The sequence below is a fragment of the Heteronotia binoei genome, chromosome 21, assembly GCF_032191835.1.
Source record: "Heteronotia binoei isolate CCM8104 ecotype False Entrance Well chromosome 21, APGP_CSIRO_Hbin_v1, whole genome shotgun sequence".
Lineage (NCBI taxonomy): Eukaryota > Metazoa > Chordata > Lepidosauria > Squamata > Gekkonidae > Heteronotia > Heteronotia binoei.
This window is the reverse complement of record NC_083243.1, coordinates 193,319,479-193,341,681: the sequence shown is the minus strand read 5'-3', so window position 1 is coordinate 193,341,681 and position 22,203 is coordinate 193,319,479. Positions and strand designations below refer to the sequence as shown.

General features: G+C 45.5%; 1 protein-coding gene across 1 annotated transcript in view; it reads left to right on the top strand.

Moving 5' to 3' along the window:
* The window catches only part of SLC12A8 (solute carrier family 12 member 8), a 216,331-nt gene that overhangs the window by 109,763 nt on the left and 84,365 nt on the right, over nt 1-22,203 (top strand). The window contains exon 9 of the mRNA XM_060262801.1: nt 9,699-9,786. Coding sequence (XP_060118784.1) covers nt 9,699-9,786 — 88 coding nt within the window. The remainder of the gene's footprint in view (nt 1-9,698; nt 9,787-22,203) is intronic.

Genomic DNA, 22,203 nt, shown 5'->3' with positions numbered 1-22,203 from the left:
CACAGCCTAACTCAAACAGGACACAGTGCCTTATTCCAGGACACTGTAATGCTAAACAATACATCCAATTACCACGTTAAATTACACAGAGAAGCCATTGAAATCCTAACACAAACACAATTTCAACAAGAAGGAAGAAAGTTTAAAATGAATAGGGCATGGCTTCCAGTCTTGAAAAACACAAAATGCCCTACAGTTTACTACAGCAGTACAGATAAGATTAGAATTTCAATAGCCAATCCATATACAAACGAACCCCTTCAGGTAAGCTCCTCCATTAGCATGTCACAGCCCAGGAAGCACCCACAAGATAATGACTCAGCCCTACCCCACCTGTCTGAGTAGATATAAATTACATGCCTACCAGCTTCTTCTCAATTTGATCCAGAGAGAACTCCAGTTTTCTGGGTTACACCTCTGAGGATGCCAATCACAGTTTCTAGCAAAACATCAGGTCTCACAATGCCAAGGCCACGGCCACACAGCCTGGAAAATCTGCAACAACCAACGGACTCTGGCCATGAAAACCTCTGACAACATATAAATAAAGCTGTCCACGTGTTTGGTTTCATTATTGCATTTTGAAGGTCAGAACTACCAGTTACCATTATGGTCAGATTTACTCTCATTCAGTGCCTTTCCCCAGTGCCAGGGCTCTGCAGGTAACCTTCCAAGGCTCATGCCATTCTTCACGAAGCAGGAGGGAGAAGGAGGAGTAGCTTGCTTTCCTCACATAGAACCATAGAGTTGGAAGGGACCTCTAGGGTCATCTTGTCCAACCCCCTGCACAATGCAGGAAATTCCCAAATACCTCCCCCTAAGTTCACAGAATCAGCATTGCTGACAGATGGCCATCTAGCCTCTGTTTAAAAACCTCCAAGGAAGGAGACCCCATCACCTCCTGAGGAAGCCTGTTCCACTGTGGAACCACTCTGTCAGGAAGTTCTTCCCAATGTTTAGCTGAAATCCCTTTTGATTCAATTTCAACCCATTGGTTCTGGTCCAACCTTTTGGGGCAACTGAAAACAACTCTGCACCATCCTCTATAAGACAGCCCTTCAAGTACTTGAAGATGCTGATCATATCACCTCTCAGTCATCTCCTCTCCAGGCTAAACATACCCACATAGTGGGCAGTAGACTGGGCCTGGAGGGAGATAACAAATGAGAGAGTGGAGGCGAGGAGGCTAACTCACTTAGGATGGGAGAGAAGAGATGCTTTTGCCAATGAGCCCCCCCTCCCCCACAACTCCTCCCCCAGCCTGGGTAGGTGTCTGCAGATTGACTGAGGGAGATATATTCCAAAAGTCATTCACATTTCATTTCAGCAGGGCTGAAAAGGACCTGAAATTCATGTTCACCCATTTTTTGTTCATAGAGAGAAATTCTACGCCCAACTACATTCTAAAAACGCTTTTCATAGGAGGGGTTGGAAATTTCCACCAGTTTTCTCCCTGCCACTGCAGCCCCTACCATGCTGTTCCTGGAGGTCTGCTTACTCCCAGGAACAAAATTTCAAGGGGCTCATTGGGCTGCAACAGGAGGGGGAGAATTGTGGCAATCACCACCCCATCTTAAGAAAAGTTAAGGGAACTTTTCTTAGCTACATGGCTGAACACAGGCCAAGACTCTCCTTATCTAATTCAGGATACCCCCCCCCCAAAAAAAATTCTTGCTTTCCTTGTGTGGTATCAAGATTCTCAAACAAGATTGAAATTGATAATATAAACAATACCACTTCAAGCTCTAGAAAGAAAACTTTGCAAACTAGATGCATCACAGAGAATGCCCCTATCCAGCCTCTTTTCATATATATGATTTTTCCTATATGATTTTAATCGGGTCATTTTGTAGAAAAAGAGGTGCTGGAGCTCATTAGCACAACTCATTTGCATATGCCACACAGCCCTGACATCACCAGAAGGTGTACTAAATTACATCAACTCAGCATCCATCTTAAAATGCTTTTTGAATTATGATTGTCATAATAAAACCTTACTCCCGTCATACTTTTTAAATTACTTTCTTGTGGCTACAGTGGCATGATGAAGATTCCCATCTGTTTGCTTTATATGTTTTGGTTATTTTTCCTTTTTTTGTGGGGAAAAAATATTAGACGTTTGTCAAATCTTGGAGTTCAGCAAAATTCTCACATGGGGTTTGAACAATGGAGCCCAGAAGCAAGTATTTGGGGGTGGGGGTAAGAAAGAAAGACCACAATAAAATGTAGAAGTTCTGGAGCTCTGCTCCTGTGAGCTTCTGCCCAAAACGAGGCCTGATTTTAATCAACATGCACATTTACATGCAGCAGAGCTTTTGTTTAGGAAAACAATCATGTCATGATGACATGCAGCGTCATCCCAAGCAGAATTACACCGTTCTAAATCCATTGAAGTCAATGGGTTTAGAAGTGTGTGACTTTGCTTAGGTTAGCATTGTGATTCTCAGTCAGCACGTCTTACTGTGTGGCTCTTAGTTACGTGGAACTCGTGCGTTTCTCCATACACCACTTAACATTTCTGGTGACTGTCAAAAGGTTTGCCAACTTAGACGGTGATGGCTAAGCTCCACCTGGGAAAATATAGGCTCGAATCAGTTACCCAAACTAGCCTCCATGTGACACTGTAACATGGCCATCCCTTTCAGTGTGTTGTTAATTGCTAGCTTTACCACATGGTAATGACAATGGCCACAGGATAAATATGTGGTCTGTGCTGGATTTTGCTATTATTGTTTTTAAGCATATTTTTGTTTCCCACCCCACCCCCCTCTAAACTATACTTCTATCCAGGACTGATTTCATAACTATCCCAAAAGTGATCTAAGAGAAACCGAACACATAGCTCTATTTTTGGAAGCCAGATACAGAAAATTTGCCACCATTTCTGTAGGCACATTTCAAAAAGGAAGTAAATAAAGGGACATTTGCTCATCTGATTGGCCTTTTAGATCACATAGTAACTGATCTAAATATATACTACAAATGTCAGAATAATAGGTACAGTGCAGGAAAATATGCTCAGCACTTTTTACTTCATTCCTTCCACAGCTGTATGTTTGGAATCTTTTGAAACCACCCGTAAAATATTGCCAAAGGCAAAGGTAATACATGTCAAGAGTCACTCCATCTTTGTTCCTCTTGATACATGTATCCAAATTGCTAACAGTTATACAATGCTAACACTTGCGCTTGCTATGCTTTGAATGCTTTGAAGCATCCCTGCTGCTTATCTAGAGAGAGGGTGGCATGTCTGGGAACTCGCACATTACTACGCAACCAAGGTCAAGAGAGCTGGTGGAGATGTGGCTGAGGGCGTAGATAATAAGCAACAGGGGTGATGACAGGATAGGAGGGAACCTGCACAAAATCCCTGCTGCAGCTTGGCACGCTTGGCTTGAATTGTAACGGTCAAGGGAAGGGGTTATAAGAGCAGGGAACTAGCGAGAGAGCCAGTTCCGACAACACCTGCATCTGCCTATGATGCTGGAATAAAGATCTTGAACTTTACTTGTCTGTTCCTTGCCTCTGGGTCTGACATTTTGTCAGAACTGCACCAAACCCTGAGCAGCCTGAACCCAGACTACCAATGGCTGGCGAACAGGACCAAGCTACGGGAACAACTATAACTACTACAACCGAGGAGGAGGAACCAAAGCCTGAAGGGTCGAGGCTGACTCCTGCCACAGTGACGGTCCGGAGGAGAGGGTGGGTTCCATGGATATCCGGGAGAGTATTATCGAAGATCTGAGAGAGGACCCCCATCATCGCAACCGACTCTCGGGGCTACAGAGGTCCTACCACCCGTGGGGGTTCCAGGGTGACGAGAGTGGAGGGGACTACTCCCGTGTGAGTGGCACAGGGAACGGCACTAATGAGTGGGTGCAAGAAGCCCTCGCCAGCCAGAGCAGCCAACTATGCAAGGAGATGAAGGCCATGCATGCCTTCTTGATCCAGGAGATGCACAACCTCACCTGGCAGCTGCAGACGGTGGCGGAACGGGTCGCGGCCACAACCCCCAACAAGCCCTGCTGGAGGGCAACCAACCAGCGGCTCCTGCAGGAGGAGAGCCACCAGTGGGGGGAGAACCGCCTGCAGGGGGTGAACCGGCCCTCCAGCCACAACCTAGGCCGGAGGAACTTGTCCCGGTGCTAGGCAGGCCTCGGGTCAGCGAGGCAAAGTTCGATGGGGAACCTGCAGAACTTGCCTACTTTATAGTGTCGGTGCAGGGCCACCTCAGCGTGTGGGCATACAGCTTCCCAACAGAGCAGTCATGGGTGGTATACATCGGAAGCTGCCTTCACAGGGTGGCCACCCAGTGGTATGTCACCCTGTTTGAAAGTCGGTCCCCAGCCCTCAATTCAGCCATGGTCCTCCTGAGGGCCCTACATCTCCACTTTGAGGACCCCCTGCAAGAGACTAACGCCATATTGGTTCTGCAGGACCTAAAACAGGGCGCAAGGTCGGTACGCGACTACCTCAATTAATTCAGGGCACTGAATTCAAATGTCCACCGATGGGACTAAGGGGCCAGAATTGAACAATTCAAGAGGGGCCTGAATTACAATATTTATGGTGAAGCCTTCAAGGCAGGGGAGCCGAGAGACCTGGTCAGCTGGATCCAACTAGCCTGTGAGATAGAGAATCGCAACAAGATGATCTCTTTCCACAAGCAACAACAAAGCGGGCCCCCCAGAGATGGCTGGGAGAAAACCCCAAGACCGAGCCTCCCCAAAAGGGCCCCTGAGTCACTCTCAAGAAGAGCGAGACCGCAGAGCTAAGGCCAAGTTGTGGTTCAAGTGTGGAGAGGAGAACCACATTGACAGAGAGTGTCCAAGCAAACCGAGAGAACCGCGAACTTCAACGCTGATGAAGCTGGAAGTGAAGAAGAAAGCCGGGGGTTCGGGACCCCAATCATCAAAGCCAAGTCTGCAGTATTACAGTTTCGAGAACCAATTCCGGTAGACTCCAAGGGGGAGGATAGAGAGGCCCAGCCAATGGGAAACGAAAACTACCTGCTGTGAGGAGCGTGCAACAGCAGGTCCATGCCATGGCCATGCTGCTAAGGGTGAGATTATCTGGAACTTTGTACTATGTGCCCATAACCCTAGTGAACCCAGTCACAAAATAGTTTTCCTGCATCAGGACCCTACTGGACTCGGGGTGCTTGAAAGATTTACTGTTGCTCATTTTAGTAGAGGCGTTGGGACTGAGATCTGTGCCCCTTGAGGTGTCTTATGTATTCGAGCAGACGGATGGGAGCCCAATGAAGCGGGAGCCATGTAGCACGGAGATGGAAGTATGCGCTCTGGGGGTGGGAGAACATTGGGAGCCCCGCACCTTCATCATAGCCCCAGCTGCCAAATTCCAAGCCGTCCTCAGCCTAGAGTGGCTGGCTGATCACGACCTGCTCGTCCAATGGAGTGGAAGCACAATATACTTCCTCGACCCAGTGTGCGAGAGTCACCGCTGGGACAAGAGGTGGGGCCCACATCCCCCTCCCCAACTGGAAAAGTTATGTGTTACCAAAGTCAAGGCACCCACCCTAACCCCTTGAATACCAAGACCTACATAAGGTGTTCGATGCCCAAGAGGTGGACAAGCTACCCTCTCACCGAGATACGGACTCCGCCATCGAGCTGGTAGAGGGGGAGCCCCTGCCCAAAGCCAAACTGTATTCAGTGAGCCAAGGGGAGCGAGAGGAACTACAGAAGTTTCTGGAGCTGAACCTACGCAGGGATTTCATACGATCTGCCAAATCCCCCCATGCTGCCCCCGTACTCTTCAGAAAGAAAAGGATGGCAGTTTACGGCTATGTACTGATTTTCGCGGGTTGAATGCAATTTCTATGAGTAACATGTACCCTCTCCCACTCATTCAGGACCTTTTGGGGGAGGTGTCCCAAGGGAAGATTTTTACCAAGCTCGATCTCCGGGATGCGTACTTCCGGGTGTGCATCAAGGAGGGGGATGAGTGGAAGACACCCTGCTTGGACAATATGAATACTTGATCATGCCGTTTGGTCTCAAGGGGGCCCCGGGGGTGTTTATGAACTCGATCAATGAAATGTTGCACAAGTACCTTTACAAGGGCATGGTTTGTTACCTGGATGATGTCTTAATATACTCCCAGGACCTACCCTTGCACGTCCGGTTGGTGAGGGAGGTACTCCAGACCTTATATGAGCAAAAACTGTTCGCCAAACTGTCCAAGTGCAAATTCCATAAAACAGAACTCAATTTCCTGAGGTATCACGTATCCACGGGAGGTTTGGGGTACAAGCAGTGGTTGAACAAGGTATAATCAGTGGTCGACTGGGAACCCCCTCGCACTCGCAAGCAGCTCCTGAGCTTCCTGGGGTTCGCCAATTTTTACAAGGGGTTCATCAATAACTATCAATAAAAGAAGCCTCCGCCATTAAACTCGCCCTAGAAAAATGGAGGCACTACCTAGAGAGGGTGAAGGGACCTTTTGAACTGTGGACCGATCACAAAAACCTGGCCGCCCTCATAGCCACCCGCAACCTCAACAACGAACAAGTGAGGTGGGCAGACTTATTCCAGCAGTTTAATTTTAAGTTGGGTCACATCCCGGGGAAACTGAACTTCCTAGCCGATGCGCTGTCCTGCCGCCCACAACATGACAGCAAAAGGGAGGAGGTTGTAGATTCGCTATTCACGCCCTGCCAACTGAGTGCCTTAATGACCACGCGTGCGCAGAGTCGGAAGGGAGCCGAGCCCCCAGAGGGATTTCTAATGGATCTGAAACGAGCTGTTTTTGGATAACCCACCCCGGGGGGGGGGAGGAGCTCAATTTAGAAAAATCCAAAGATGGGCTTTAGAGGAAAGGGGAGAAACTCTACGTACCCCCTCCCTTACGCAAACAAGTGATTCAGAGGTCGCACAATTCCAAACTGAGGGGGCACTTCGGGTTTGTCAAAATAGTATTTTAGTCCAAAGACAGTTTTGGTGGCTGGGGCTCAGGGAAGATGTGGGAGAGTATACGACAGGGTGCCCCACCTGCATCATGGCGAAGAAGGGGGGGCTCCTCCTGGGCACCTACAACCCCTCCCTCCTGCCTCGCGCCCTTGGGAGTGCATATCAATGGACTTTATAACTGATCTGACCCCATCTATGGGGAAAACTGTAATCTGGGTGATGGTAGACACATTTTCCAAGCAAGCTCACTTTATACCCTGTAAGCAATTCCCCACTGCCAAGCAGTTAGCCCAAATGTTTATCCAGCAAGTCTTTCAGCTACATGCCTTTCCCAGCAAGGTGATTTCCGACCGCAGACCACAATTTGTCGCCAAATTCTGGTAACACCTGTGTAAACTGGCTGGGATGGAGCAAGGGATCAGTTCCACCTACCACCCTCAGACAGACAGACGGAACGCACCAACACGGTGCTGGAGCAATTTTTACACTGTTACACATCCTTTCAGCAGGACAATTGGATGACCCTATTGCCTTTTGCAGAATATGCATATAACAATAGTGTGCATAGCGCCACCAAAGTAAGCCTGTTCCAAGCGGTGCATGGCTATGAAGGCAAACCTTTCCCCGAGCTCAGCTCCCCCCCCCCCCCGACGGCTCCAGTAGACTTTGCAGACTGGTGGAAAGGGATAGCGAGGGGATGGACAGTTATCAGGCAGCAGCTCCAGAGGGTGCAAGAGGCCTACAAATCCCAATATGACAAGAAACACTCTGCACTGTGGGACTTGGCAGTGGGGGATAAAGTATACATTTCAACTAAGCACTTACCCAACGCCCAAAAGTGTAAAAGGTTGGGAATGAAGTATTTGTGGCCTTTCCCGATTAAACGGATTATAAAGTGACTGTAGAACTAGAACTGCCAAAAAATCTTAAACATGTGCACCCTTGTTTCCATGCCAGCTACCTGAAGAAGGACCCTGGACTCTCGTCATGGCACCCCCAGACGGAACTGCCACCCCTGACTCTGGTTCATGGTCAGATTCATCATGAGGTTCAGGAAAACCTTGATGCTAAAGTGAAATGTGGCAAACTCTTTTATCTCATCAAATGGACTCACTTCTCACTAAGTCAAGCAGAGTGGGTCAAAGCCACGGACACGAACTGTAAAACTTTGATCAAGGACTTTTATAACAAATATCCCAACAAGCCGGGGGGAAGGGAGTCTTGGGGGTGGCATAATGTCAAGAGTAACTCCATCTTTGTTCCTCTTGCCACATGTATCCAAATTGCTAATGGTTATACAATGCTAATGCTTGTGCTTGCTATGCTTTGATTGCTGTGAAGCATCCCCACTGCTTAGAACATTAGAATGGGCTAACATGTAGAGTGTTTTTACACTGGCAATTTGCGACTCTCTATGTCCGCATTGTAAACTCACCTTTTACATTACATAACGTTCTCAGAATTGTTTCACATTGTTGCTTCCCGAGTCATTTACGTTTGTTTCAGTGAGATGGGTTTTGACGCCACCACAAAAGCGTTTTTCTCGTGACTAGTTATGGTCTGGTCTTTTCTGTATGGGCGTTTCAAACTTGTATTATAAAAGTTTTCCTGTATTTTAAAAGACTTCTCCAAAAGCCACCACAAGTTGCAGTAATTTGCATGAGAACTTACATATCATTGCTTGCCTCATCTAGTAATTTAAATTTGTATTGTTTTTGCAGTGTTGACATGATTTCCAAGGAATCGTATACATTTAACTAAGCACTGGTATTCCGGCTGCCCTCTGATCAGAGACACCCCACTCCGCCAAATTGAAACGCTTAAATGTAAAAGGAAAATAATTAAAGCAGAACAGTGGCAGGCGATTTGGAGACTCTAAAACTCTGGATCAAACTGAATGTAAAAACACCCTTAAGCTCTACAAATAGATGGATCAACTAGGCAAGAAAAATACATTGCTAGCAACCCATTTGGAGAAATTCCAAGCCTCAAGGGGGAGCATCTACCATACGCATTGCTACTTAACATTTGTAGTTCAATATCCAAGAGTCTTTGCTTGATTAAAACAAAGGCTGATTTTTCTGACATGAAAAGCAGCTCTTCAAAATTACAAGCTTCTTATCTATGTGTGATAGCCATGAGGAAGCCTGATATTCAGCTAAAACTTGGGAAATAAGACAGGGTTGGCATTAGTTTTAAAATGCAGATTTAACCAAAATTTGAATGTTATAATCCACGCTCTGGTCTCTAACAGCCTTTGATTGGTTTCCAAACAAATTGCCACATAAGAAACATGCAGGAAGACCTAAAATTTTCTGAAAGAAATTGGATTGAATTCCTTATTAACAGAGTGAATCCAGATTGGGATCCCATAGAGCAGTTTAACACACAAGACTCTTAGGGCTGCTGGAGCATATTGCATAATAAAAGCGGGTAACTGCAGGTATATCATAGTTCATAGCTTTCAATAATTAATTGTTGCCTTCTTCCCCTTTCACCCAGAAAAGCAACCCCTGAGGCTCAGAGGGGACCCCTGGGAGAACAGTATGGCATGCATGCATAGTGGTAATTAGAAAAACACATCTATGAAATTTTTCCCTTTGTTGCATGAGCAGAAGTTTCCTTCCACTCATGCAACGCAGTTTTGGAGCCTGTTGTTCTTAAAAAAGCAAAAGAATGGTATGCTGCATTTTTACACTTAAAAAAAAATGATAGATGGCCCTTATCTGTTTGACACTAGTCTTTTTATTTTTTTTTTTGCAGGTGGTTTCTTTATATAGTCTTTGTTTTTTTGCTGGGAGCCATTTGTACCCGGGAATCACTCCGTTATGATTTTATGATAGCAGAAAAGGTAACTACCTAAATACATGAAATGGCTCTCTCAGTGCTGAAAGTACATTACTCAGTGTTGATATATTTTAAACACTAGTCAGAAATATCAAAGAAAGCAAAGTGTCTGTATACGGAAATGTTCCAAAATTGGAACAAAATACACTCAAATTCATTGCACCAAACAAATAAATGGATTTCTGGGTGGTTACTTTGCATAGCTTATTCAGTTTTCAAGATTCAGGAATCTGGAGTTCTGGGGAAAATGACCTACATTTCAGAGGACGTGGAGAGAGGAATTAGAGACTGAACACAGCCAGCTAGTAGGGTCTGCTAGGATTCAGCCAGCTAGTAGGGTCTGTTGTTATCACTGTTGTTAAATTGCTGTTTAATGTCACCAGATATTTCTAGTTATTGCTGCAAAGTATAAAATGTGGGGCAATGTTTTCCATGACAATAATGCATCCTCCTTAGTATATAATTGTGGTATCAGGACAAGGTATCATGATTCAGTTGAAATAATTAAGTTTAACTATCAGAAGATATCTAAAACATGAGTCAATGATAGTCCAGGAAATGCTTTGCTGTGTTTTGAAGAGAGGTAGCTAGTTTGGTGGAAAGGGTATTCTTAACATACATACTGCATGAGGGGGAGGTAGGAAAGGGAAAGTTAAAGAACAAGCGCAGACAGATGATATGCACTGCAGAGAATTCAGAAAAGAAGGAAATAAGTGATACATGAGTAATGGAGAGCCTGAAATAATATGGACTATAAGCTTGACTTTGTTGCAAAAAGAGACATTGCCAACTGAAAACAGAGAACAGGAAACCATGGAAGGTGCTGCAATTCGATTCTTGTCCCCTAGAAATTCTTGTTTCTGAGATTTTTGCAGACAGCCTCCAGTGCTTCTTTGTGTTATTCTGCACCTTTGGGGAAATGTGTTTTTAAAAGAAAGAATGCAAAGCTGAAACGTTCAGGGTTCCAAAGCTGATCCTAGATATTTGCTTGTGTAATGACTCTGCAGGTTCAGCCCTGCCAGGTATTTCAAAGGGATTTGGATGACACAAAGCTTTGTTTCATCTGCATTTTTGAGACTTTAATAGACATCCTCATATTCAAGAATGAAACTGCTGTAAGACGCGCTAAGTCCTGTAATTATCCATGCCATCTATTTATAAGTAAAATGTCAAATTTCAAAATACTAGTAGTTGCAATTTGCAACATGTTTAGATTAGAAGTGACCAAACGGTGGCATTTGAGGCTCCCACAAGGAATGTGTTGGTGTTGAAGAGGGAGCTGGGGAAGGTTTTAGATGTGCTAGGCAAATATTTATCAGCATTGTGGAAGCCTAGACTTATTGTTGCCCATGCCAAATGCTGGTGAGGGTTGTAAATGGAGCAATAATTTCCCTGTATGTGCTTAGTCTCATACAGATGAGATGATAGAATATACTATGTATTTACAGAGTTGCCATCAGCCCCATAGCTAGGGGCTGTAGGGGGAGGGGGCCGTGGGGAGTCATGGGAGAGGGGCCGCAGGGTGAGAGTAGGAAGCTGGAGAGTCTGGGGCTGTCCCTCTCCCTCTTATGTAATTTAACTCACATGGGAGGGACTTGGAGGGGCACCCACCACCCCTCCTAATTGATTTAGATTGTGCAGGAGAGAGGGGTAAAGGAACGGCCCTGGGATGGGGGTGAGGGCCCCCCAAAACTGTCAGGGGGCCAGGCCCCATGGGCCTCTGGTTAGCTTCGGGTATGGCTGCCATTATCTTTCAGGTAAAAATTGCTAGACAACATGAAGGCCCTGCACTTCTTTTTCCAGTCTTTTACCCTAAACATCTTGTAGGAAATTGATCTGAGCAACATTTTCCTGCAGATTTTAGTAATACAAGTCTTAGCATAATCACACAGTTAAGACCCTTAAGAACTGAAGCAGGCCAAGCCTGCCAAATTTTATTGTTTAATGTGTCCTATTCCTTCATTAGAGCCTCAGACCAGATTAAGGATAAAATTGTTAAATAATCACCTTGTCCCTCAGAAATCTCAATATAACTTCAATGAAAGCAAGATGATTATTAAATTCTAGACATTTCACAATGGCATATATGTTTGAAGGGAGGTTGTAGCAACAGTGTCTCATACAAAAGGGTTCCACTTTATTTCCTGCTAATTTTTGTTGATGTGAATTATATCAAGACTTAATTTGTCTGAAAGGTGGGGGATTCACAACATGACAGGAGCAAGTTAACCAATGGGCATCCAAGCGGAGCTTCCTTATTGATGACTCTGATAAACAGCTTCCATTCCCATTTTGTCTGCTGACGTCTGCTTAAGAGCACACGAAAGCTTCCATTCTGAATAAAACTTAGTTGGTCTTAAAGGTGCACTGTCTACTGCTGTGATCTACAGCCTAATGCGTTTGTCACAGCAAGCAGTGGGAAAAAGAAAAGTGGCAGTGGAACCACATCTAAACTGTGAACAGGAGTACAGCTCTGGTCTGCAAATCTGAAAGGCAATCTTCTACTCTCTGCAGCCAGCCTGTTTTATTTTATTTAGCACATTTTTATGATGACTAGGAATACTATTAGGGAAGACACATCTAATGATGAATGTTCATTTTTTTTCCTATAAGTTAGCTTTGTATGTGTTATGTTCAAACAAAACTGCAAACTAGTATACTTCATGGAAGGCTGTTACTTTAAATGAAACTACCCCGATATTTTGATGTTCTCCCAGAATAAGAGATAAAAAGCTTTGATATTCTTTGGCATTCTAATACCTAATCAATTGGTAGGATCCTATGAATCCCAGACATATGGGATATTCCAATCTCCACTCTTTCATGAGAAAATCCTTGACAGGAAAATGCGAAACTCCATTAGATTACCTAAGGCTGCATTCAGATGGGCAATTTGCTTCATTATGGCATGACATAATGAAGCAAACTAGTAGGGAACACCCAGGTTGCAAAAAGCAGTCAGATAGTGTACATCTGGGACCCAAGCCTGAAGCATGCCTACCTCAGATGGCTTGGCTCCGTTTCAAAAAGCCACCAGGTACTTCCTGGTGGCAAATCACTGAAGCATTTCCCTGTCACCTGTTCTGGCCATCCGAACAGCCTGCATGCACCAGGGAAGCACTCACCATGCACGTGAGCAGTATGACCACTCCTCAGAGGAACACACCGCCTGTGCATGTCTTGGTAGCTGGGCATGTGCTGTCTGAGAACCCGGGGCTCCTCAAACTGTGCCGGCTTTTTTTCTGAGCTGGGAGGCTGCCGCCACAAGCTGCTGGTCTGAATGCAGCCTAAATATATTTGATCTAACAACATGCCAGCCAGCACAGAAGCATGCAGCTATTTAATCCCAAACATAATCTGGTAAAATATGAGTTGTTTTAGTTTTTTTTTTATTTCCATGTTGTCAGGTACTGAAAGGTAAAGAAGAAAAATATTTAACAGAGTTGAAATTGGAAATGCTACTGGATTTTGCAGCCCCATTGTTTTGACTCCAGTTTCATAATACAAGACATAGAAATGGATAAAAATATCATGCCATAATGAAGCAAACTAATAGGGAACACCAACAATGAAAGTGGGTAAGATGTAAAGACCTTCAACAAGAAGATACAACCCACCGTCTCCCCCCCCCCCCCGCCAAAAAATAGGCTATATCTGTACGTCAATACTTGAAAGTATTTTGAGATGCTTCCATTTTCCTGGTTGTTGCACTGGTCAAATAATTAAGTTTTTGAACCTATTTCCAACCCTGTAAAATCTAGTGGTGCTAAGTAGGACAAACCTCTTTGAAACCACCTTAAACTCTCTAAAAAAGATCATCTGTTTCTGAGCTAAAGTTGCTCATAATAAGGAGTTGTGGTTAAATGATACCTGCATTTTAATTTGTTGATCCAAAGTGGAAGTTTATTCAAAGCCCTTCAAATGGAGAGGTGAGTGGCTCTAACTTGGGGTTGTAGCACAAGATGTAGTGATGTGGAGAACATAGAGTTCAAATATTTATGCCCACAGGAAAATAGTATCTGCAGTTGAATCAAGTGTTTGCAGGTATACAGTATGTGGAACTGAGCTGTACACCTGAACACCATCCTCATTGTGCCTTCCTTTTTGAAGCTGTCCCGCAATATGGTTATCCATTCTGTGTTGAAGGTCTAATGACATTTGTTTTGTGCAAAGCACACAATTAAGAAGTAGAATACTGAACACTTGAGTATAGATCCCCCTTGACAATGTTCTTTAATAGCAATTAGCAGTGTTGTTTAATTTTGGAAACAAGTTGTCATTCAATCAGTCATTACAGTCATAGATCAGCAGGAAGTTGTCTCAAGATTTAATATGTCATTCCTGTCTCTAATTATGTACTTGGTACTCTGCTTTCCACCTTGTGTATATTGCCTGTGTTAAAAATCTGACCCTACCTAGAATACATTTGTCCCAATCACTTAGTCACTGTGGTTCATCTTATTTGACTTGAGTATTTAAAATGTGCCTGGTAGCTAGCTCATCAGCTTCACATTGGATCTGTACAATTTGTGACACAATAAGTCTACTTGGTGTAGCAAGCAAACAAGGGTAATCATTAAGTATAAGGCAGGTTCTACAACGTAACTGATGTTATGTGTGGCTTAGTAAGTCATATTATTACTACTAATAAATTTTAATGCTGCCCATCTTCCACAGGGAGGGCAGCATGCACGGTTTTCTTCTCCTATTTCTGTTTTATCTAACAATCATTTAAAATAGAATGACAGTTAGGACTAGATCAAGATCACTTACAGAGCAATCCGGGGGGGAGGGGGGATGGAAAGTCTTTTGGAAGTAGACGAACTGGTACATGGGCACAGGACGGCGCCACCCAGCGAAGGGGAGGTACGTGGGCGGGGGGCCGCCCAAGCGCTGCTCCGCCCAAGGAAGCGGTGCCTGAGGGCTGTGTCCAAGCGTGGGCAGAAGTGAGGAGGAGTGCGGCATTCAGGCGGAGGAGGGGCATTGTTGGGGCGTGGTCAGGCTTAGGCAGCTTCCTGATCAGTTTGGCCCATGACAGGTCCCCCTCCGAGAGGTGCAACTGTATGCCTGTGAAAACGGTGGCATGCCCCATAGCCACTTGTTGAAACCAAAAACAAAGGTTGCCTCTGCCGCTGCGAAAGCTCACAAACCCCTTAGGGAGCGACGTGATTGCCTTGCCAATCCCCTCGCACCTCGGGCTGATGAGCCCCCTCCCCAGCACCCAATTGGGGTCTCCTCCCTCCTAGAAATATTTCCGCTCTGGCCTCACACAGCTCAGTTGTTAGGGAGAGGAGCGCATGGTGGGAAGTTCTGCCGGTGAGCTCCCGGCCATACGGACTTAGAGTGAGAGACAGGCAGGCACGTTGGTGATGAGTTTTGCACCTTGCGGTTGCTTTGACAGTATCTTTGCCTTGTGAGAGGGGGAGAGAGGTCTCTCCCCTGGGGCTAACTGCTCTTGTTTCCAGGTCTCCACAGGTTCCGGGCTCCCGGAGGCTCTGCATGCAAGGACTGTCGCCCACAGCTTGGTAAGTTCCATGTTCCCCCCTGCCTCCCCCTCCCCTCTCTCTCGACTGCTCTGGCACGTGAACCAGGCAGTGGGCTCCGGCAGGGGGCATCTGCTGACCCCGCTCCCCTGTGCTGCTGCCTGCTCCCTTCCCTTGGTCTGCCCTCTGCCGTGTTCCCAATCCCTGCGCAGCACGGGGCGAATGTGTGTGGCAGCTGCCCCATTGCAGGGAGGTGGGTTATAGACTGTCCCTTTATGAGAACGCCTGGCTGAAACGCAGCCCGCTATTCCAGCTGCTGCCCCTGCAGGTGCTCTTGATCTCTGTCTCTGTTTTGCAGGTGAGACTCCAACACAGAGGCTTCTGCGTGTGCCGCTTCACCCCCCCCACTCCCTCAGTTGCTTCTGCCTGCTGCTCAGAGTGGAGCCCCGCCCATGGCGAGACTGCCCAGCGTGCACTAGGGAAACTGCTGCACTTTGTTCCGTAAAAATAAAGTCTGAGCTGTGCCCTCTGTTGTCTCTTCTGCTTGGCATATGCTGCACGTTCCCGGGGCGACCCCTCCCATCAGTGGCCTCTCTGAGGGAGTGCCTGGAAGGGTGGGCAGACTTGGTTCTTGGGGGTGGGTAACGGGCTATGAGCTGCCACGCTGCCCCCCATATGGCTAGACAGGGGAGGGGAGGTGCTGCCCCTCAGCCTGCCCCGGCTGATGGCCTACCCAACCGCACAGGGCTGCTGTGCACTGGGCACTTGGGGAGGGGGTTGCTGAAGTGGATGCATGCCCAGCGGCTCGCACTCCAAATTCTGCGCCCTCCAGGGGAGGTGTTCCTTGCACATAGTGGGGGGTGGCGACAGGGCAACACCAGGGGGGGGGCTCCGGGTGGTGGTGTCTTTTGGACTTGGTCTGGCCGCTCCCAAACACACATTCCAGCCACTGTCTAGGACAGGGAACTCCTGTACTTGGCACTTCCTGCTTATCCACGCATGCCCCTGGCTGCCAGCCTGCCATTGGCAGAGTCTCTGACAGCAGGAGGGAGTGGGGGGATTGACAGCCTCTCAGGCGCAGGCTTTCTGCTCCCTTACCCGGTCACGTGCAACAAGTTGGCCAATCCTGTGGTCCCGTGCGAGCCTGCGCCTCCCCCACCCCTGCCTCGGTGGCGGGCCAATGGTGTGTTCCTGGGCAGAATCACCATGGCGACGGGTTCTCTCTCACTTGTTGGGCCCCTCTTTCCTCTCCCGGTGTGGTGTACGTTTCTCCTTTGGAAGCCAACAAGCAGCATCGTAGATCCACCCACGCCCGAGTGGCCACCCACCACGTATGTCTGGATTGGGCTGTTAGTTAAGCTTCATGTCTGAGCACAGATAATTAGGTTTCCCAGATCTAGAAGCCAGACAATATGTTTCTCCCAGTATTGTCCTTAACATGAAAAAGCCGCTGGGGGTAAAGAATTAGATCAGGCTTATGGGCAGGATTGTATGTGAATTGGATCAGGTCTATGGTCTTAAGGATTCTCTCTTACCCTCTCTTTCCCCCCAATATGCATGGCCCACTTGCCAAATCTCCAGTGAGGTAAAAGGTTCTGCGATCTTTTACAGCTGATAGAAGCTTCAGGGAAGGGATATTTCTGTTGTATTGATTCATTCTCCCCAGTGTCATATCCCCATTCCCCCCCTGCTTTGCAGAGATAAAGAATGTCTTGGGAGAACCAGTCAAAGATCGTACATTGTGTTTTGTGGTCTTGAGTCCAACACTGTCCATAATTGTGTTTTGTGACCCTGAGTCCAACACTATCCATTATTACACCACTCTTTATCTCTGTTATGTAGGCAGGCCTGTATTAAATCTTTGCATTATCCTAAAAGCATTTTTGATACAGGAAACTTTGGAAGATAACAGCAGACAACTCTTGGTTAATCTCTTTCACAGGAATTCCTGTTCTATCCTCATTGACAGTGGAATTTGTACTGTGTTCTTTGCCACCTAGTGTTATCATAATGTTTATATTTAACCATGTGGTGGATATGTAGAGAAAGGGAATGCACAGCCAGTCTTTGTAGTGGTTTAAGTATTGGACTAGGATCTGAAAGACCTGCATTCAAAATGTCCCCACTATTATTATGCTTGCTGGAAAATCTTGGGCTAGTCCAGGCCTCAGATTCAGTGGGAGCTCACAGGAGCGCAGCTCCTGAACCTTTCTGAGAGTTCCACCTCCTCCTTCTGAGAGTTCCACCTTGTCCATTGAATAGTAGATGCAGCTGCATAACAATCCCTGGATGAGCTCCACCATCTATTTTTCTACAAAACGACCCATGGGCTAGTCCCTTTCTTTCAGCTAAACCATCTCACAGTTCTTCTGTGGAGATAAGATGGGGAAGGGAGTCCCACAAGTGTCTTGAGCTTCTTGGAGGAAGGCTGGGATAAAAATGTAATGGATAGAACAGGAAGAAGCAAAACATAAAGAAACTTAATTTAAAATTTGCCCTTCAGGAAAACGTATTACTTAGCAAATTCCTTCTGGAAAGAAAGTTTGACTCCATCTTAAAGCATCATTTCAAAAGCAACTAGAAAACAGCAGGCGAAAGTTTTGTTTCCATTCTGAGAAGCAGTGGTACAGGGTTGCAGTTGTAACACAAGGATTTTAAAACATGGTCTGTTCTTGGCAGAATTACCCTTTATAGGCATTGCATGAGAAATGCAGTTTGGAAACAAATTATTGTTTTATATCTGTCATTTATTTAAAGAAACTTTTAAAAAGAAACATTTATTTTTTAAGAAACAGTTGCCTCCAAAGCAATTTTTAAAATTAAGTCAAAAAGAGCAATTAAAGTTATGAAATAGTGACACTTGGCAACCTATTAGAATAGAATTACTAATTCTTTTCAGGAATTTGTTCTCATTAAATGGTTTGGTGTATTTTTGACGACCTCATTGAAAAAGTCTACTTCCTCCTAAGCTGTGAAAGGAATGTTAAGTAGCGCTTTCAAATGCAGGCATTTTGGTAACCAAAATGATATATAAAGCTTGACACAATCAGCTGTTTGTTTTCACGAGTACAGTAAATCAGCTTATCAAAATACGTCATAACTGGTAGTGTAACCTCAGTTTGTGGGTTCTGTGGGTTAGAGCTTGGGATGAATCTTGCAATAATTCAAAGAGAATAAAACATTTATACTTTTTACCTAACTTCATATCATGTAAGAGAACAGAATAGTGATCTTCTGAAGTCCAAACAATTTTTCCCTCCTTCCCAGCTTGCCACCCCCAAAGTCCATCTTCTTCCTCTTGTTGGTGGCCCAGGAAGTCTCCAGCTGAACACTCTGTGTACCAGCTGTGAAGATGAGGGTCCCAAATGAACTCCCCATTAGATAACGCTGGCCTGAAACTATAATTCTTAAACAAGGTGTTAAGGACCTATGATTAAGGTTCAAGCTCTTCCTTCCTTCTCTGCATTCCACACATTTTGCATCCTTCTATTGGGTCTGGTTTAGGATGGCTAGACTGGTCAGGCAGCCATCCTTATTTCCACTTAACAGAGTGCTCCTTCTGAGCTTCAGTGCAGCAGTGTGGTCTAGTCTAATGGTTACCACCCTATCTTACAAATTGCACAGAGCCTTTGCTTTAAGTTAAGAAACCAATACTGGTGGATTTGTTAAAAAAAACATAACATATAATTGTAGTGGAGAGAAAGAGTGCCTAAACCAGTGATGGCAAACCTTTTAGAGACCGAGTGCCCAAACTGCAAGCCCAAACCCACTTATTTATCACAAAGTGCCAACACAGCAATTTCACCTGAATACTGAGGTTTTAGTTTAGAAAAAACAACTCATAGTGAAATGAACAAACTGAAAGAACATTTGGTCTGGATAGCATTTGCTTAGGAAACCAACAAAATAGTAACATGTCAGAATGGGAGAATGATGGTGAGAGTGTCATAAGGCAATAAATGGAGGCTGTTCATTGCTCCGTTGCTTGCAGGTCTGGGTTAAACTGAGAACATGCCTTTCCCAGAGGCGTTCCTGTCCACCTGATTTACTTTTGAACATGTAACATACATTATAAACATAATTCTAGTTTGCCATTAGAAAAAAAGAATACATTAAAGTATAGTGTGTTTAGTAGGAGCTGGTGGCTAGGGTGTCCAAATCAGATCGGGGAGGTCCTGCTTCATATGTCCACTTTGACCTGGCAGCTTGCTGAGTTATACTCTGAGTTAACCCGCCTCATAGCTCATTGTGAGGATAAAAGAGAAGGGGAGAGTGTGTCAAACCACTTCAGTGTCCTTTTGGGGAAGAAAGGCAGGGGATATGTGATGTTAGTTAATAAATAGTCAATGAAAGGAGTCCACTGATTTATATGGCTAAATCTGAGTCCAGCAGCACCTTAAAGAACAAGATTTTTGAGAGTCAAAGCTCCTTTTATCTAATCGAGGGAGCTCTAAATGCTGGAAAGCTTGTGGCCCCTCCCCCAAATCTTGTTAGTCTCGAAGGTGCTCCTGGGCTTGAATCTAGTTGTTCTACTCTGGACCAGCACGGCTACCCTTGGAAACTTCAGGGATAGTCTGAATTGTATTAACTAGAAGGTGTGATATGAAAAAGGAAGGCCAGTTTGTTGTAGAGGTTAAGCGCGTGGACTCTTATCCAGGAGAACTGGGTTTGATTCCCCACTTCTCCACTTTCAGCTGCTGGAATGGCCTTGGATCATATATCTCCCCTCCCCCCTCAACTTCCTCTTCTCCAGACTGAATATTCTCAAATCCCTTAGCCTTTCCTCATTGGGCTTGCTCTCCGTGGTTACTCGGAAGTAATCTACAGTGAGCACTGTTGCACCTACTCTCTACATATGCACAGGATTGCAGTTTTAGTTTAAAGAAAGAAGAAGATATTGGATTTATGGTATATCCCGCCCCTCACTCTGAACCTCAGGGTCTCAGAGCAGCTCACAATCTCCCTTCTCTTTCTCCCCCACAACAGACACCCTGTGAGGTAGGTGGGGCTGAGAGAAGCTCTCCCAGAAGCTGCCCTTTCAAGGACAGCTCTGCGAGAGCTATGGCTGATCCAAGGCCATTCCAGCAGCTAGGTGGCTCAAAACCCACTAGGTATGGGTTTTGAAATACATTGACTTTCTTGTGCTGTGGAATGGATTTTTTAAAAAGGGGAACAACATTTAGAATACCCAATTGCTTTAGAAAATATGAACACGCCCTCAAGTGACCACAAGGGGCGGTCCTGTCCCCGATGTTATTTAACATCTACATGCGCCCCCTTGCCCAGATTGTCAGGAGGTATGGGCTGGGGTGCCATCAATATGCAGATGACACCCAGCTCTAACTATTGATGGGTGGCCCATCCAACTGCTCCCTGGACAACTTGGATCTGGCATTACAAGCCATAGCATCTTGGTTCAGACTAAGTCAAATGAAGCTGGATCCGACAAAGACGGAGATTCTCTGAGTCGCTGTCTTTGCCGGCTTTTGACAGGGCACCACTAATACTGGTCCCAAAGGTCAAGAGCTTGGGAGTGCTCCTGAAGTCCTCTGACTATGGAGGGTCAGGTGGCAGCCACTACCAAGTCTGCCTTCTTTCATCTGTGGTGGGTATGGCAGCTGGCCCCTTTTTTGGAGCACCATGACTTAGCAATGGTGATTCATGCTACAGCTCGAGAATAGACTACTGTAATGCCCTCTACATGGGGCTGCCCTTGACTCTGACTCGGAAAGTGCAAAACACTGGAGTGCGGTTATTAATGGGGCTCCCTCGATGTGAGCACATTCCATCGGTGCCAAAAGAGCTGCCCTGGCTGCCTATTGTGTATGAAGGTCATTTCAAAGTGCTGGTATTGACCTTTAAAACCCTATATGGTCGAGGACCTGTCTATCTATGGGACTGCCCTTCCCCATATGTTCCCCGGAGAGCACTGCCTTCAGGAGCACAAAATCTGCTATCCATCCCCAGACCAAGGGAGGCCAGATTGAGCTCTACACGGGCCAGGGCCTTCTCAGTGACAGCACCAATGCTGTGGAACACTCTCTCAGAGGCTATAAGAGCCCTGCAGGATCTCTCCCAATTCCACAGGGCCTGTAAAACTGAACTTTTCCAACTGGCCTATAATAATTAAGTGAGAGAAGGCTGCCACTTCTATGCTGCTGAGCAGGAAGGACCACTAACAGATAAACAGAAGAACTGACATCAACATAATTTGATCTGCCTATATAAAAATTTCCTGAATAGCACCAAATATGTAGTTTTAAATTGTTTAATTGTTTAAGTTTTATCGTTTTAAAATTGTAACTTGAAATTGTTTTAAAATGACTATTAGTGGCCCTGAGTCTGCTCGCGGAGAGGGCACGATAAAAATATTAAATAAATAAACATAAATAAATAAATAAATAGTACTTTCCTACCAGCTTCAAGGGGACAAAAGGAGCAGCAAATATACCAGTTTCAGTTTATTTCAATTTATATCCCGCCCTTCCCACCGAAGCGACTCAGGGCGGCTTACAACATATAAAATCTAACATAAGTTTAGCTTTAAAAAACATCAATTTACAACAATTTAAAACAGTAAGATAATAAAACATATAGAGCAGTGATCTGTCGAAATGTTACACTACAACAACCAAACTTTGGTATACTTGAGAGCTACCAGGGCACATAGTCAAAGAGTATAGAAATTGGAAAAGACCTTGCATCTTCTATTTGTTTTTAATAGAGCCTTACTGATTACTACTGCCTTTCCTCAGTCCATCTCCCCAGCCCAAAACAATGCTGCCACCATTTTACCGCCTCCAACTAACACTGCCTGCCAAAGCTGCACTTGCCCAGTATGCTCCCCCTGCCCCTACAGTTTGGGAGGTGAGGTATTTATAAATATGCCAGAAAATCCTCCTTATGGGGCAGTATTCCACCTCTGTTTACAGCAGGAA